The sequence below is a fragment of the Xenopus tropicalis genome, chromosome 1 (genome assembly GCF_000004195.4).
Source record: "Xenopus tropicalis strain Nigerian chromosome 1, UCB_Xtro_10.0, whole genome shotgun sequence".
In the NCBI taxonomy this organism is placed as follows: Eukaryota; Metazoa; Chordata; class Amphibia; order Anura; family Pipidae; genus Xenopus; species Xenopus tropicalis.
In genome coordinates this window covers 136,810,157-136,823,807 of record NC_030677.2, presented here as the reverse complement: position 1 = coordinate 136,823,807, position 13,651 = coordinate 136,810,157, and the positions used below count along the sequence as shown (strand labels likewise).

General features: G+C 35.4%; 1 protein-coding gene across 3 annotated transcripts in view; it reads right to left on the bottom strand.

Moving 5' to 3' along the window:
- Positions 1 to 3,327: 3,327 nt before the first annotated feature.
- Positions 3,328 to 13,651, bottom strand: part of sass6 (spindle assembly 6 homolog) — a 35,781-nt gene continuing 25,457 nt past the window's right edge. Inside the window, exons 14-18 of one of the 3 annotated variants that reach the window (XM_012964402.3) lie at positions 12,605 to 12,741; positions 8,872 to 9,036; positions 8,042 to 8,124; positions 5,905 to 5,993; positions 3,328 to 4,803 (exon numbers count right to left, since the gene is read on the bottom strand). In XM_012964402.3, the coding sequence (XP_012819856.2) occupies positions 4,712 to 4,803; positions 5,905 to 5,993; positions 8,042 to 8,124; positions 8,872 to 9,036; positions 12,605 to 12,741 (566 nt within the window). In that variant the 3' untranslated portion in view covers positions 3,328 to 4,711. 3 annotated transcript variants of the gene reach the window in all.

Below are 13,651 nucleotides of genomic sequence, written 5' to 3'. Positions count from 1 at the left end.
AGCATCTGTGGCAAGTATTAGATCAGGGATTCGTTTGGTTTTTGTGTGATGTATCAGTGATAATACTTTATATATGTTGTCTTTCCCTTCCCTCTTAGGAACAAAGCTAGCTTGGTCAGGATGGACTTGCAATGGACTAGTATTGCTTTAATCTGTTTGCAATGATTTTTATGTTGATGTTAATCAAGGAAATCTATCTATAACTAGAGCGTAATTGTGGGTCTTTGGCCTTGTTTTGGGAGAATTGTAATGTGTGCTTTTTAAGCTATATTGTGAAAATGATTCTGTATAATTGAAATAGCTGCTTAGTAAGGGGCATAATTCTTTCTTAAAAGATTTATAGCCGTCTCGGCCAGTGCTTTTCCCTACTGGGAGGGAGTCTATTTCTTGACTCGTGAAGGGCTGCCATTTAGGCATTCTTACCATAATTAATGTAACTTTTTGGGGGTGGGTTCTTAAGAAACAAACAAACAAAACAACATTGTATTACATGATGGATGTTTCAATGGGTCACTGACTAGTTACTACCTTTTTTTAAAGGGGACCTGTCACCCTAAGAAATAATTACAAATTGTTTTCTATTGTGTTTGTCAAGCAAAATAAACTTCAGTTACACTATATAAGTTATTCTAAACTTATGTCCTTCAGCCTTGGAATTCACAATTGCAGAAAACAGGCAGGCTCCATTTTGTGGATACTGTTATTAAGGCAAGCTGTGTATCCTGCTAAAATCTTGTTTCTGTGCCAGTATGGGGGGACCAGATACCCATATCCATGCACTGGTTACACAATTAGATGTTGGGTTCCTATTATACCCCAAACTCCCTTCACTACTGCTTCAAGATGGAAAAGGCCATATTATTATATCAAGATAAATGTAACGTGCATCAGACTAGATAGATCAGGGTCTGGTCCCTCCTCTCCTTCATAAGAGTCATTAGCTTCAGATTTGATTGAATTCAATATACTTTTAGACCTGCTACACTACTTTTTCACGATTTGAGTTTTTTTGTGCTTAAAAAAAAAAAAACTTGAACTCAAATTATATTTAAAAAACTTTAATATCTGGTATTTATTAAGTGCAAAAAACCTGAAAACTTAAATGTAAAAATTCGCCATCTAGCGAGTTTATATAGACATCAATGGAAGCTGCCCTCTGCAAAGTCAAGCCATAAGTTCCGAATTGTGGAAAGGCCATCTTGCATAGACTCCATTATAAGCAAATAATTCTAACTTTTAAAAATTATTCCCTTTTTCGTTGTACAAATAAAACAGTAGCTTGTACTTGATCCCAACTAAGGTATAATTAACCTTTATTGGAGACAAAACAATCCTGTTGGGTTTATTCAACATTTAAATGATCTTTAGCAGACTTAAGTTATGGAGTTCAAATTATGGAAAGATCCCTTAACTGGAAAACCCCAGATCCCGAGCATTCTGGATAACAGGTCCCATACCTGTATTTAAGTTTTTTATTCAAACGAGTTTTACTTATAAGTAAATAAGCGAGCATTTGATATGCAAGTTTATTCGATTTAGAAAAACAAACTCAAATTCACAAACTTGAAAACTGATAAATAAGAGTTTGCGTGTTGGTCAACATTGCTGTCTGTGTTTTGGTGTTGCCATGGTTAAAGTAACCTGTCAGCGTCATTTTACTTATTTTGGGTAGGTTACGAATATCAGAGCAGTTAACTGAACAATGTCATTTATTTTGCTGTCCAAAATGTATTAGATATTTTCCTGTTACCAATATTCCTTACTTGCATGCGAGGAAATATATGGTGTATATTTTCAATCTGTCCTTTTACTTATCCTTTATTACTTGTTTTTATTCCCTGGCTTTATTTAAATCTAATAAATGTTTTATTTTATTAATCATATATGAAAGGATAATTACAGATAACTTTATTATCTGCCCTTTTTTGGTTCTGAATAAGAACATCCTTTTACAAGTACCGTTATATGTCAAATACAATATATTAATGTCATGATATTAGTTGCCTGAGCACTTAAATTTTAAATCTTAAAATGATTTAATGCTTAACTGAAGCATACCATGCTGATTAAAGGAGGACACCTAGTCAAAGCAGAACTGCAACAACCCTGGACAATACATTGACAGTAATAAGCATAAATTCAAGCCCTGCAAATGAACCCAATATCAGGAAAGGAAATCATCCAAGCCACCATCTATAATACCCTCTAATGTAAATATGACCCCTCGCAAGCACCTTGCTGCTGCCCTTATAGGTTGGTTCACCCTGAAGTGCATCAAGGCTGGGGGACCCTTTATCGGGTCAGCATTGCCCCTTACACTCACTCACATGCCAGTTCCTATAGCTATTGACACCAATGCGTCCTTTATAATTTATCACATTATAAAGGACGCATTGGTGTCAACAGCTATAGGGCAGCAGCAAGGTGACATCCTCATGTGCTATATGCGCACAGTACATGGCGGGGAAGGCTCAATTGACCGTTCCGGTATTGCCCCACCACTTGGACCTACGCGTCCACTCATCGTTGCCTAGCAACAGCAGGATAGAAGCGCTACCTATAGACACGGGCCGTGGGGTGCCTCTATAAGTGAAGCGAATATGCCTATCATGACGGGAATGGCCAACAAGGTGTAGCTCGCAGCCACTTCTACTTTATCGATGTGCTTCCATTTGGAGTTCTGGATACTGGTATGCCACACTGCCTAAAGATACTGGAAACCAATCCTAGTTTAAAATCCAATTGTGATGCACAACTTCCCATAGAACCAAGTTGTCCTATTTCCAGTACATACACATTTCAGCCAACAGCAACCATGAAAAAATACCTACAGCTTTACCTACAGTTTGGTTTCAGTGTAGCCATCTAAGCCAGGCATTGTCATTCCATAGTTTTTAAAAGAACCAGGAACATTTAAAAAGTCACAGTACTTCTTCCTCCTATGAAAAGGTGTCATGAGACTTTGTGTGGACAACCACAACTTTCACCCAGTACTGTAGCAAGTATTGTGTACAAAGGTACATGGAGGATGTATGTATTTAGGGTAATTAGATTAAACTAAACACTCAAGTGAGCATGACTGGGTAGAGGTCTACACCTCTTACTAAAAAGCATTAGCAGTGATGACAGGGCTGTACTCTGCCTAAGGGCAGTGGCTGTCAAAAAAAAAAACAAAAAACAAAACAAAAAACCATGTGTCATTAGCCTTAGGGAAAAGAAAGCTGAAATTAAGATTTTGGATTAGCAGATATCAAAAAGGTCTTGTTTTAAGACCTACTTGCTTTCATAATAAAAACAAACAATGTATTTTTAATTAGGAAAAGCACATTACGTTGTAAACAGGGTTTCTTTATGTTAATCAAAATATAAATACTTTATTTTACATATATAAAATGTGTAAATTAAAGAAAATGCATTCTTATACACTGAAATATTCAACACAGCACTCATGTAAACATATTAAAATACACAGTATTGGAATTAAAGCACAAAACTAAATACCAGGGAGGGAAAAGTCACCCCGATATTAATTTTTTGCATAACCAGAAAATCTACATTTCAGATTCACCTGCTACACCCATTCTGGTAAAGAGGGACAATGGAGTAATATTTAGAAAATCCATATTAGGAAAGATATGTTTCAAGAGAGAATTCATCACCAACTGAAACAATATTAGCCTTTGTTTCCCTAATACTGATGTGAACATTTGTACAGAAAAACATTTCTGAATCTCAAGAGTGGTAAATTTCAGTGAAATGGATGAATTCATAGTATCTTGTGCCAATTTATGAGAAACATTGACAAATCAGAAGACATTTTGTAAATATCCAGATAAATAATTACAGTAATGTATAAAATCATTACTGAAATGTGTGTGTTTCTGTCAGGCAGGTACAATATTTGTTGAGCAACATCTTGATTACAAGAGGTAATCACAAGTTTACATCTTTACAAAATTTAAGCAAGTGACCTCAAAAATCATATTTTTTTTGCTGTATGACAGAAACACAGGCCCCCTATAAAGTCCTATACTTTTATAGAGAACTTTATTACAAACACAAATATACAAACATGAAAATATACATTTGAATACACAAGAGTTTTTGCCTCCCTTATGATATGGCACATTGCTAAATTAGCGAGTTCCTAAAGCACAGAAATCAAGACCCCTTTGGTGTGCATGTAAAATGACTCTGCCAGTAGCAAACATTTAACAAAGACACAAAAGTAAAGAATCCTACTGTTTAAGAACGTTTACAAAGATGAAGACAATTTGACATACTATCGGACTATCCCCTGTAGCATTTCCTAGAGCTGCCAGATCATAACTTCTTGCCTGAACCCAGCTGTTCAAATAATAGAGAAACCAGGAGTTGTACTATGAGGGGACCTAGAGAACCAATGCCAAGAACCAGTAGATTTAATTACACAGAACTCTTAGGTATGTTGCAAAAACCTCCTTAGCTAGAAGACATCTGGTATTTGCACCGGTATTTAAAAATGTCCCTTCAAGTTGAAAAATACAAATGCCAAACGCTGCAGCAATTGTTTAGAACAATACAGGTCTTATTATACCAATATTTTTGGATATAGCACTCTTTTGGCAGTTTAAATTTGCTATATGTATTCCCAAAGTCTTATTCAAGCAAACTCATTTTTGTATGATGTTTCTACTAGTGAAAAAAGCCATACAAATGGATTTAGTGTTCCTTAGGAAGCAGGAAGCCTGGACTGTTGCCCTGGGAAATAAGCAGATAGTATCGGCGAACTTCCAGATTTTGGTAATGCTGGTCTCACTGGAACTAAAAGAAACAAAAATAAATTTACTAATACAAAATGAGTTTTGAAAAAGATGGGCTTTGTTATATATAGATTATAATTTATTTCACAGAGCAGAAAAGTATATATTTCTGTTAAACTCATGAGCAGGCAAAGTAAATTGGATACTGTAATTAATGATACAATCACAACATATTAAAAAGAATCACAAGATATATATGGTTAGCATTAGCAGAAGACAACCTTGTGATGTTAAAGAACACAAGTGAAAAGTATGACAGTAGCAATCTATATCAAAGGCATATCTCTCTATTGTTACATAAAATGTATCATTGCCATATAGTATTCTGCTGATAATGCTAATTTCATAACTGGTTCCTTAGGGGTTTACATGGACAGGTTATTTGTTGGAACAACACAGTCTGTTACAAATCTATCCTCTGGCCAAAACTTTGTTTGCAAATCCTCTTGTGAATAGCCCATCTTTGAAGTATCAGCAGGATCCCTTTGCCAGCAGAGCACATTCACAGAAGCAGACTTTATCAGCTATGCACATTAATTACCTTTAACCTGTCTGCAAAACTATATGTACTCACAGTCTCCTGCTGCACCCTAAAAATGACCAGACATGACTTTATGGTGACCAAAGCTCAGACTGACAGGCAAAATGTAAATGCAGCAGTGCTATTTGTACTATATTTAAATAAATAATGGATACTAATTATCTTTTGAGTTCAACGACCTTGGTTCAATGCAGGGTTATTTTCTGTAAGTAATGCAGAGTGATTCTTCTTTTATACATATACAGATCTTTTTTAGAAGAATGAATACCATCTCCCTTTATAGATAGCACCCACAATATATATGTTTATTATTCAACACACATCCTTGTGTCTTAAATTCTTAACAGATCTCATTTTCTTCCATTACTCTTTCCAGAAGGCTGGCATTATTTTCTCACTGAATATTAGAGTTATTCGTAAGATTAATATCAGTGTACCATGCACAACATGCAATCCTTGTAGGAAAAAGTGATATTGTATATTTTTGGAATAAAGGTCCAGTATTTCGTGCACCACTTATTCGCCTGCATTACAAATAAAAATATAGTATAAAATGTATACCTGTGCCAACACTGCTTCCATTTTTTTGCCCTTTAACAGGAACACTACCATTCTTCTTTAGGTATTTCATGTCCAGCCCAACTGGATCACTAGAAAATATAAAACGATCCTAGGTTAAACTATTTTGTATTTACCTTAAATATTGTTTGTGTCGAAAGAGAATACATTGTTAACATTAGGCTTCCAGAAAATCAGAATAGTTAATATAGCTGGTTACAGAACCAAATACTGCCAGTTGTGTCTGTATATTTATTTTGGTTATAATTTATTTTAGCAATGATAAATAGATACCTATGATAATGATGAAGTAGCATTTAACGCCAGGTACACTTGCCAAAATTTACCCAGACTGCTCTCCAGATTGTTTGTACAACTAAAGGTTGTCTAGATCACCTAATTTAAGCATGCCCTTCTGCCAGAAAAAAATTCAAAATTAAAAATACAAACAATATTGTCTAACATAATCTCTCCCACCTACTCCTATCTAAACCCACTTCTAAAATACACAATTCAACTAAAAAAAAAAATAGTTGTCGATATTACAACAAATCCACCCAACTGTAGTTCATACTTTTTGACTAATTAGTTTGTTTATTTTTTTCTTTTTCATTTTTTTAAGAAAGTTTATAATGCAAGCAGAAAAAAAATATTTTTAATTGTGGACGAACTACTGCAACAATAAAATAAGTTTTTCACTGTTCTAGCAAGTCCTACCACACACTTACATGATCAGTATAACAACATACAGAAAAAGGCAGAATGAGCCTTTCCTGTATGGTCTAATCTATGATAGTTACTAATGGAGGTACATGCCACCTTCCCCTCTATTTGTAACACAGATGAGTCAGAATGCCTATATTTCCCTTTTACAAAGCTTGTTTGTTGTTTCTTTTTCTAAGTTATAAAAATAAATAAAAGAGGATTTATAAAGCATTTAAATAACAGTGGGAGTTTAAAATGATTTAATCTGAGGTTATATACATGCATTCAGCAGTGAGTATCTAAATGCTGCCTGACTTCTGTCCTCAGACAAATAAATCTTCTAGGGGCACATAGGACTTGACAGCAAAAAGGGACTTTAGCCAACTCGTTGATTGCCATCTGGGAACAAAACAGCTTTCAAGCTTTAGCGGAGGCAATTACAAACTTTTATTTGGAAACTATTTATGGTAGTTTTTATTTTTTGGATACTTTTTGCGTCTGCATCAAGTTGATCCTGAGCTCAACCAAAATGTGAGTGCTATAACAAGCACTAAAATGTGTGTTAGCAGCACAGAAAAAAATCATGCTCAGTCCATGCCATATACTATATGCAGAATAAGTCCAGGCATGTCAGTTGACGAATAGGTACAATTACATACATGCATACGTATATAAAATATATGGATAAAGGATCCAGACACCTGTCTGTCCAACAACTCCTTCTGAAATCAATGTATTAATGTGAAAATGGTCCTCCCTTTGCTGCTACTCTTCTATGAAGGATTTCTACTAGATGTCAGAACACTGTTGGTGCAATTTCCTTCTATTCAGTCACAACAGCATTAGTGAAGTTAAACAGTGATGCTGGTTTCACTTTTCAGTAAGCCAGTTCTGTAAGGACCCCCCCTTTGCTCATGGTGCCATTCACTTGGTAAAACAGGAAAGGCCCTCCCCAAACAGTTACCACAAATAAGGAAGCATGGAATAATCAACAATGTCCTTGCACACTGCAGAGTTAATGGTTTTCATTGCCTTTAAGTATTTAGAAAACCATTCTTGTTAAGATTTGGCTAATAGTTTTTTTGTAGTTCCAGAGACAGTTTGGAACTTGGCAAACAACTAGATGTGACATCTGTTAAGCAGCAATCACTTTACTTACAGTCAACTGGACCAGTTGTAGCAGAGCAGAAATTTGACAATCTGAATTGTCTGAAAGGCGATATCCTACAAAAATGTTGAGCTGAAAGTCACATAGCGCTTCAATACAACCCAATCTACCGCCAATGTTTGCTGCTAGAGATTATATGGTTCTGTCCACAATTATACACTTGTTTCAGCAATCGGCATAGCCAATCCGACTAATTAGGTGTCTGGACAGTTTTTGGCAATGTAGTGCACTTGCTTATAGATAAGCAAAAGGAAAGTAGTGACATACCATGAGGTAGAAGGTAAAATAGGTGTTGATGTGGAAGGAACAGGTCTTGGTTCCACTGCAGGTGAACTTTGGTTGAAGCGAACCTGCAAAAAGGAAGACATTTGAGAGGAAATATATAATATATAAAATGAGGAATAACTGCCTGATCAGAAGACAATGCATGCATTTAGTACATACACACTAAGACAACACAATTACATGCACACCTTTAAACTGCAGTGTGTTTACAAAGTAAATAAACATTTGATATCAACTTTTCTGCCTTTAGATACACGAAGAACAGAGTTGATGTGGCTAAAGTAATTAGTGCAGCTAGATTTCTGAACGTGCAACCAAATTCCTACACCCCTATGTAATAACAGGTCCTCGGTTTGCCCAGGCACAGTAGCAACCAATAAGATGTTTCCTTTTTAATAGCTGATAAATACTGTAACTGCTACCTGCTGATTGGTTGCTATGGGTAAGGAGGCCAGTAGCAAACATTATGCCTTTATTACATAATCCCCCAAGAGTCTTAACAATAAACAAGCATGTTGTTGCAATCAAATACAATAATTATGTTTACAAATAAGAAGCAGCTTTGCATAGTGGTATGAAAAAAAGGCAACATATAACATTTATTGATGTTTTAGTTAAATCATTTCCATACTATACCCTGCCTAATTCTTCCCATCTCATACTTTTTGCTCAAAAGGATAATTGTGCTCACCCAAAACCCACTATTTTCATTAACATCAATAAAAGTTATAATTAACCTTAGTGTGTCCCCATCAAAAGTGTGATCTATGCCTGCCTAAAAAGAAAGTAATGAAAATGCAAAATTAGTTTGCCTGAAAGGCTGCATGGGGATTGAGCCTTGAACCAAGAGAGACTGGAGATGGTGCACTCATTCCAGGAGTAAAGTTCTTTGAATAGATGTTAGAAACTAATGCTGGGCCTATAGGCTGAGCTATTGTAGAAGCCATATAGGGGTTATTTCCAACTGAAAATGGAGGCTGGAAAAAAAGGAACAAAAATATTCTATTGAAAAATGTATTTCTTTAATGCAATGGTAATCACATGGGAGATTATTCCTTGATTACATGCCTTCAAATAGCCTTTTGCATTAATACCTTACATTGAAATTTAACTATTAAACATAAAAATTGACATAGCTGTCCTTTAACCCACCTGACAGCAATCCAAATGTCACAACACTTTTAGGAATAGTTCTTAAATTTAAAGCATCAAGACAAGTCACAAACTGCAGCCTTTTAGTTCAATTATAAATAGGATCAACCAGAGTTTTTCAACCTGTTCTATTAATATCTAAACGAGTCCCGCAAAATTAAAAATTAGTTGTTTTTTTTTAAACCATAGCCAGGCTAAAGAACGCTATAGAATAAGCAAAACACATTTCTGTTAAGCAGTTGACTTGCACAACATGTTAGTGTTTTAACAGACACATGAGAAAATTCATAATAATTTAGTAGGGCACTGAGCATGTTAATGGCAGCAGGGGAATAAACATTCAGATTGCTAATGATAACAAACCTCTGTGCATTTTCCATCAGAGGTAGTGTGCAGCAGATGGTGTACAAGCAAGTCAAGAGCCACTAACACTCTATTCTTCCCACATGCCTTCCCAATGCATTTTCTGCAGGTTATGGATAAGCCTTTCCTGGCCTTTTTTTTTCTCTGAGAACCTGAGGGATACATTTCCAGCTTAACAACACCTGTCTATATAATCTTGAGATTTTTTTTTTCCACAGTGAATATTATTATCGGATTTAGTTTATCACCATCTGTTGCACACTTCGAAAGTTCAACAAAATATGCCTAACACACATTCGGGAATAATTTTAAAGTATTCTATTAAAAAAATAAATAAATAAATAAAAACACATTTAAGTCTCAACTGTTAGGGTTAATTACCTTGTCTAGCAAGACATTTAACTTACCAAACAAAATAATTCTCTTTTATATCTACCTACATTAACCTCTTTGATCAGTTTAAGATGGGTAAACCAAGAGCAGATATTGTAGGACAATTTTTTTTACAAAACGGTAACTTGCAGATTTGTCCACTTGCCAAATCACATGTTCTGTAGGGTCTTGAAGGACCAAATGAGGGTTTTCTACTGGTCAGTTTCGTTACCCACTGGGTAAAGGCAGCAAAAGTCACAAGTGTTCTGCCAGGTCACCAAACAATTTGACAGTCACTTGATTTGGGTGGAGGTTATGGGCCAAATTGGGCTGATCCAATTTCCAATCTATTGGGCCAATGAATGGCCTGGGCAGCATCTCTACCTCTTTTAAAAACTTTTGTCTTACTTATCTTTTCTCTTTTTCAATCTCATTTTACAGGATGCTTACTTCTGATAAAACAGTTTGCATGTTAAGGTTAATGGCATATGAGGCGTTTTTGACATAATGTCTTTGTAACTTTTGTCAAAGAAAAAAAAAGTCACAGGTTTTGCACGGCTTTTGGCATAAAAAAGTCAATTCATCAAAATGCATGCGATTGTGTAGCAATTAACTTATACGTAACTTGTGAGTGAATGTCATCCTTTCAAAGGTAATTCTTAGTTTTGTTGGTTCAGATGAAACATGGATGACACAGCAGCTATTTATATTCTGATCCTCTGTTCTACAATTGACAGGCCTAAAGTTGATTAGCTGCCGCAGTCTCAACATTTGTCTTATTCTGTTCCACCAGTCTGAGGTGATTCAGCTTCTCCGTACCATTTTAGAAATGGCTAAAGAGGAATGGCCATTAATGGGGAAAAATAATTGCATGCTTAAGGGGGACACATCCTTTGATTTTCACTTAGACTAATATGATAATACATTTTTAAAATTTGAAGGTAGTACAGTTTTAGTCTCTGCTGCCAGTCTGATTAAGCTGTGTCAGTCTTTCTGCTCGCATCAGTTAAGGTGGCCATACATGTAGCACTAAAGATCGTACCAACCCTCCACTGACGTTCAAGGGCTGAATCGTCAGATATGGAGGTAGAAGCAATAGAAAATTTACCTCCACCTGTCAGCCCTAAACGTAGATTCAAAATCTTTTAACCTGGCCCATTGACGAGACGACCGATATCAGCAGCCTTTTGTGATATCAGTCGCCTCTTCGAGCCACCATACCAAATATCGTACAAAACAAGGTTTAATACAATCATATTGGTGCATGCGTGGCCGGCTTTAGAGAAGCTAAAGCTTTTTCTGAGTCCCATTATCAGTTGTTAGATCTTTCCCATCACTTTTATTTGCACACCTTCATCTTGGCCCACCAGCTGCAAAACAACATCTATCAGATTAAGCCACAATTTAACAACCTAAGGTTGAAGGGAGTTGCCACCCCACTGTATACAAGACCTATTGCTTTAATGGAAACTGTTATGCACAGTAGAAGATGTGCAAATAAAAGGGCTAAGGAGAACATCTAACAGCTAATTTTGGGTGCACAACCCCACTATCCACAGTTTTATAAAGATGGAAACAGACAGGGCTGGGTCTTAAGGTGTTACTGCAGAGTTCTGTTTGTCACTCACATTTATGACCATTTCCTATTGGAGAACAGCCATTGAGCAGAAAGGATTTTTCTGTAGCTCTGATGACATTTTTAAGAGGTAAAATACAATTTAAAATATTTTCTTTCGCACTATTTATTTAAAAGAAGGAGCAAATAATACTAGATGAGGCTGACACTACGTCTACTTTAATATTTCTTTTCTTTTAAAAAAAAAAAAAAGGTTTCTTAATATGCTTTAGTCTAAAAATGTTCCTACTGCAAAAAACTTAGGCAGTTAGAGCAGGTGACTTGTAGCATAATTAAATAATTGCATCTTGGAAAAACATTAAGATAAGGAACTCAAATGTAATCCACTACAGCTTGCTGAAATTTTCAGAATAGTGACAACAGATGAACCTTTAGGGATATAATAATGTCATTTTGTAGTGACAACAGATGAACCTTTAGGGATATAATAATGTCATTTTGTGTGGGAATTTTAGCTACCAACCCTGAGGAGCTAAGGTAGCCATGAAAGGGTGAGGAATACTCTCTGTAATCTGTGATTTTCCAAGGGATTGTAGAGTGCATTCAATGAAATGGAATGGCGGCAACAAAATGCCTCATATGCCATTACCCTAATTCACTCTCTCAGGATTACCACTGATATACCCCATGGAAAGCATGCATCTGTTTATCTTTTTCAGCAAATTCAACCTCCACTGGCAAGTGATAGCAACTATAGCAGAAACTCAGGAGTATTTCACTTACATTTTTGCCAACTTATTTTTCACTGTCCTTTATCTAAACCAGATTAGGCAATGCCGATTTTCACATTTACTTGTGCCTTTTCTATACAGGGCATTATTCGTTCAAAAACAATCACAGTCAATGGTTTAGATAATTAATGCAAAAAGTACATTTAATTCAATGATGAAAAGCAAAGCTGACACAAGACAGTAGAGTAGTATGATATGGCATTCTGACAAAAAGCTTAGTAAATTAATCAGTTATTTGAGCATGCAAAAAATGCAAGAAATGAAAAGAAAAAAAAATAGAAAACATCTTACCTGGGTTGTCTGCATGACTCCTGCATTTGAAGCTATGCCAACAGCCTTAAGTGAACCAGGCATTTCATGCAGTCCATGTGTCCCTTGCAAAGCTGCAATTTTGTTTTCATTTAACTGCTTATTAAGCCAAGCAATAACTAAAAGAAAAATATAGGTGGAATAAACACATTAGAACAATTGTGTTGAACTGATCACTGGAAATCAGATTTCATTTTCATGCAATCCTAAAAAAAATGCATAGCATTCATCTATAGTAATTTCAAGTTCCTAATTTCAAGACCACTGAATATTTTTGTTACAAGAGGTACAGATATGAAACGGTCACAACACAATTATTTATCATATGTAATGGTATAACAACAACCATGTTGATTTCAGTATTAAATAGAATTATCCGTATTAACAACATTTTACCACCTTCCACTTCTTAGTGCGTTACTAATAACTATACTAAAGCACAATATATTTGAATGCTCTTTTTTATAATAAATATGGAAGAGAAAATATGTTTAGCTGATGTCTAGTACATATCACTCACTGTCCCTTGAAATCTTTGCCAACAAATTCAAAAAAAATTCCAATGAATGCTAATAACAGTGGTATTTTCATCACTATTGGCTTCTACTAATTCTTTATAGTCATTACAATGATTACTACCCTGCACAGTAAGTAAAATGAATGGAATTTGCTTTCTTTATCTTACATAGTATAGCCGGTTCTGTGAGGTATGCTGGCCTAAGTTTGGGATGCTCCTTCTATACAGGTTAGACTACGGTTTATATTACTAGTCCTGTCTATATCGCTCTTTTTTTTGCTCTATCCAAAAAGGCAGAGCTCTGTCCATTCATTGGCTGATGTAATATAGCCTGTGTGTGACCTTTGTTTGTTTGCGTTCATAATGAATCATATGATCCCAGGGTGTGACCCTGTACTTTCTATTTATCCAATGGCACATACTACTAGAAAAGCATTTTTATGAAAATGTTTTATTTAGATAAAGCATTTTACAAAAGGGGTGGTTTATACAATATATTTTTTAGAGAGTCC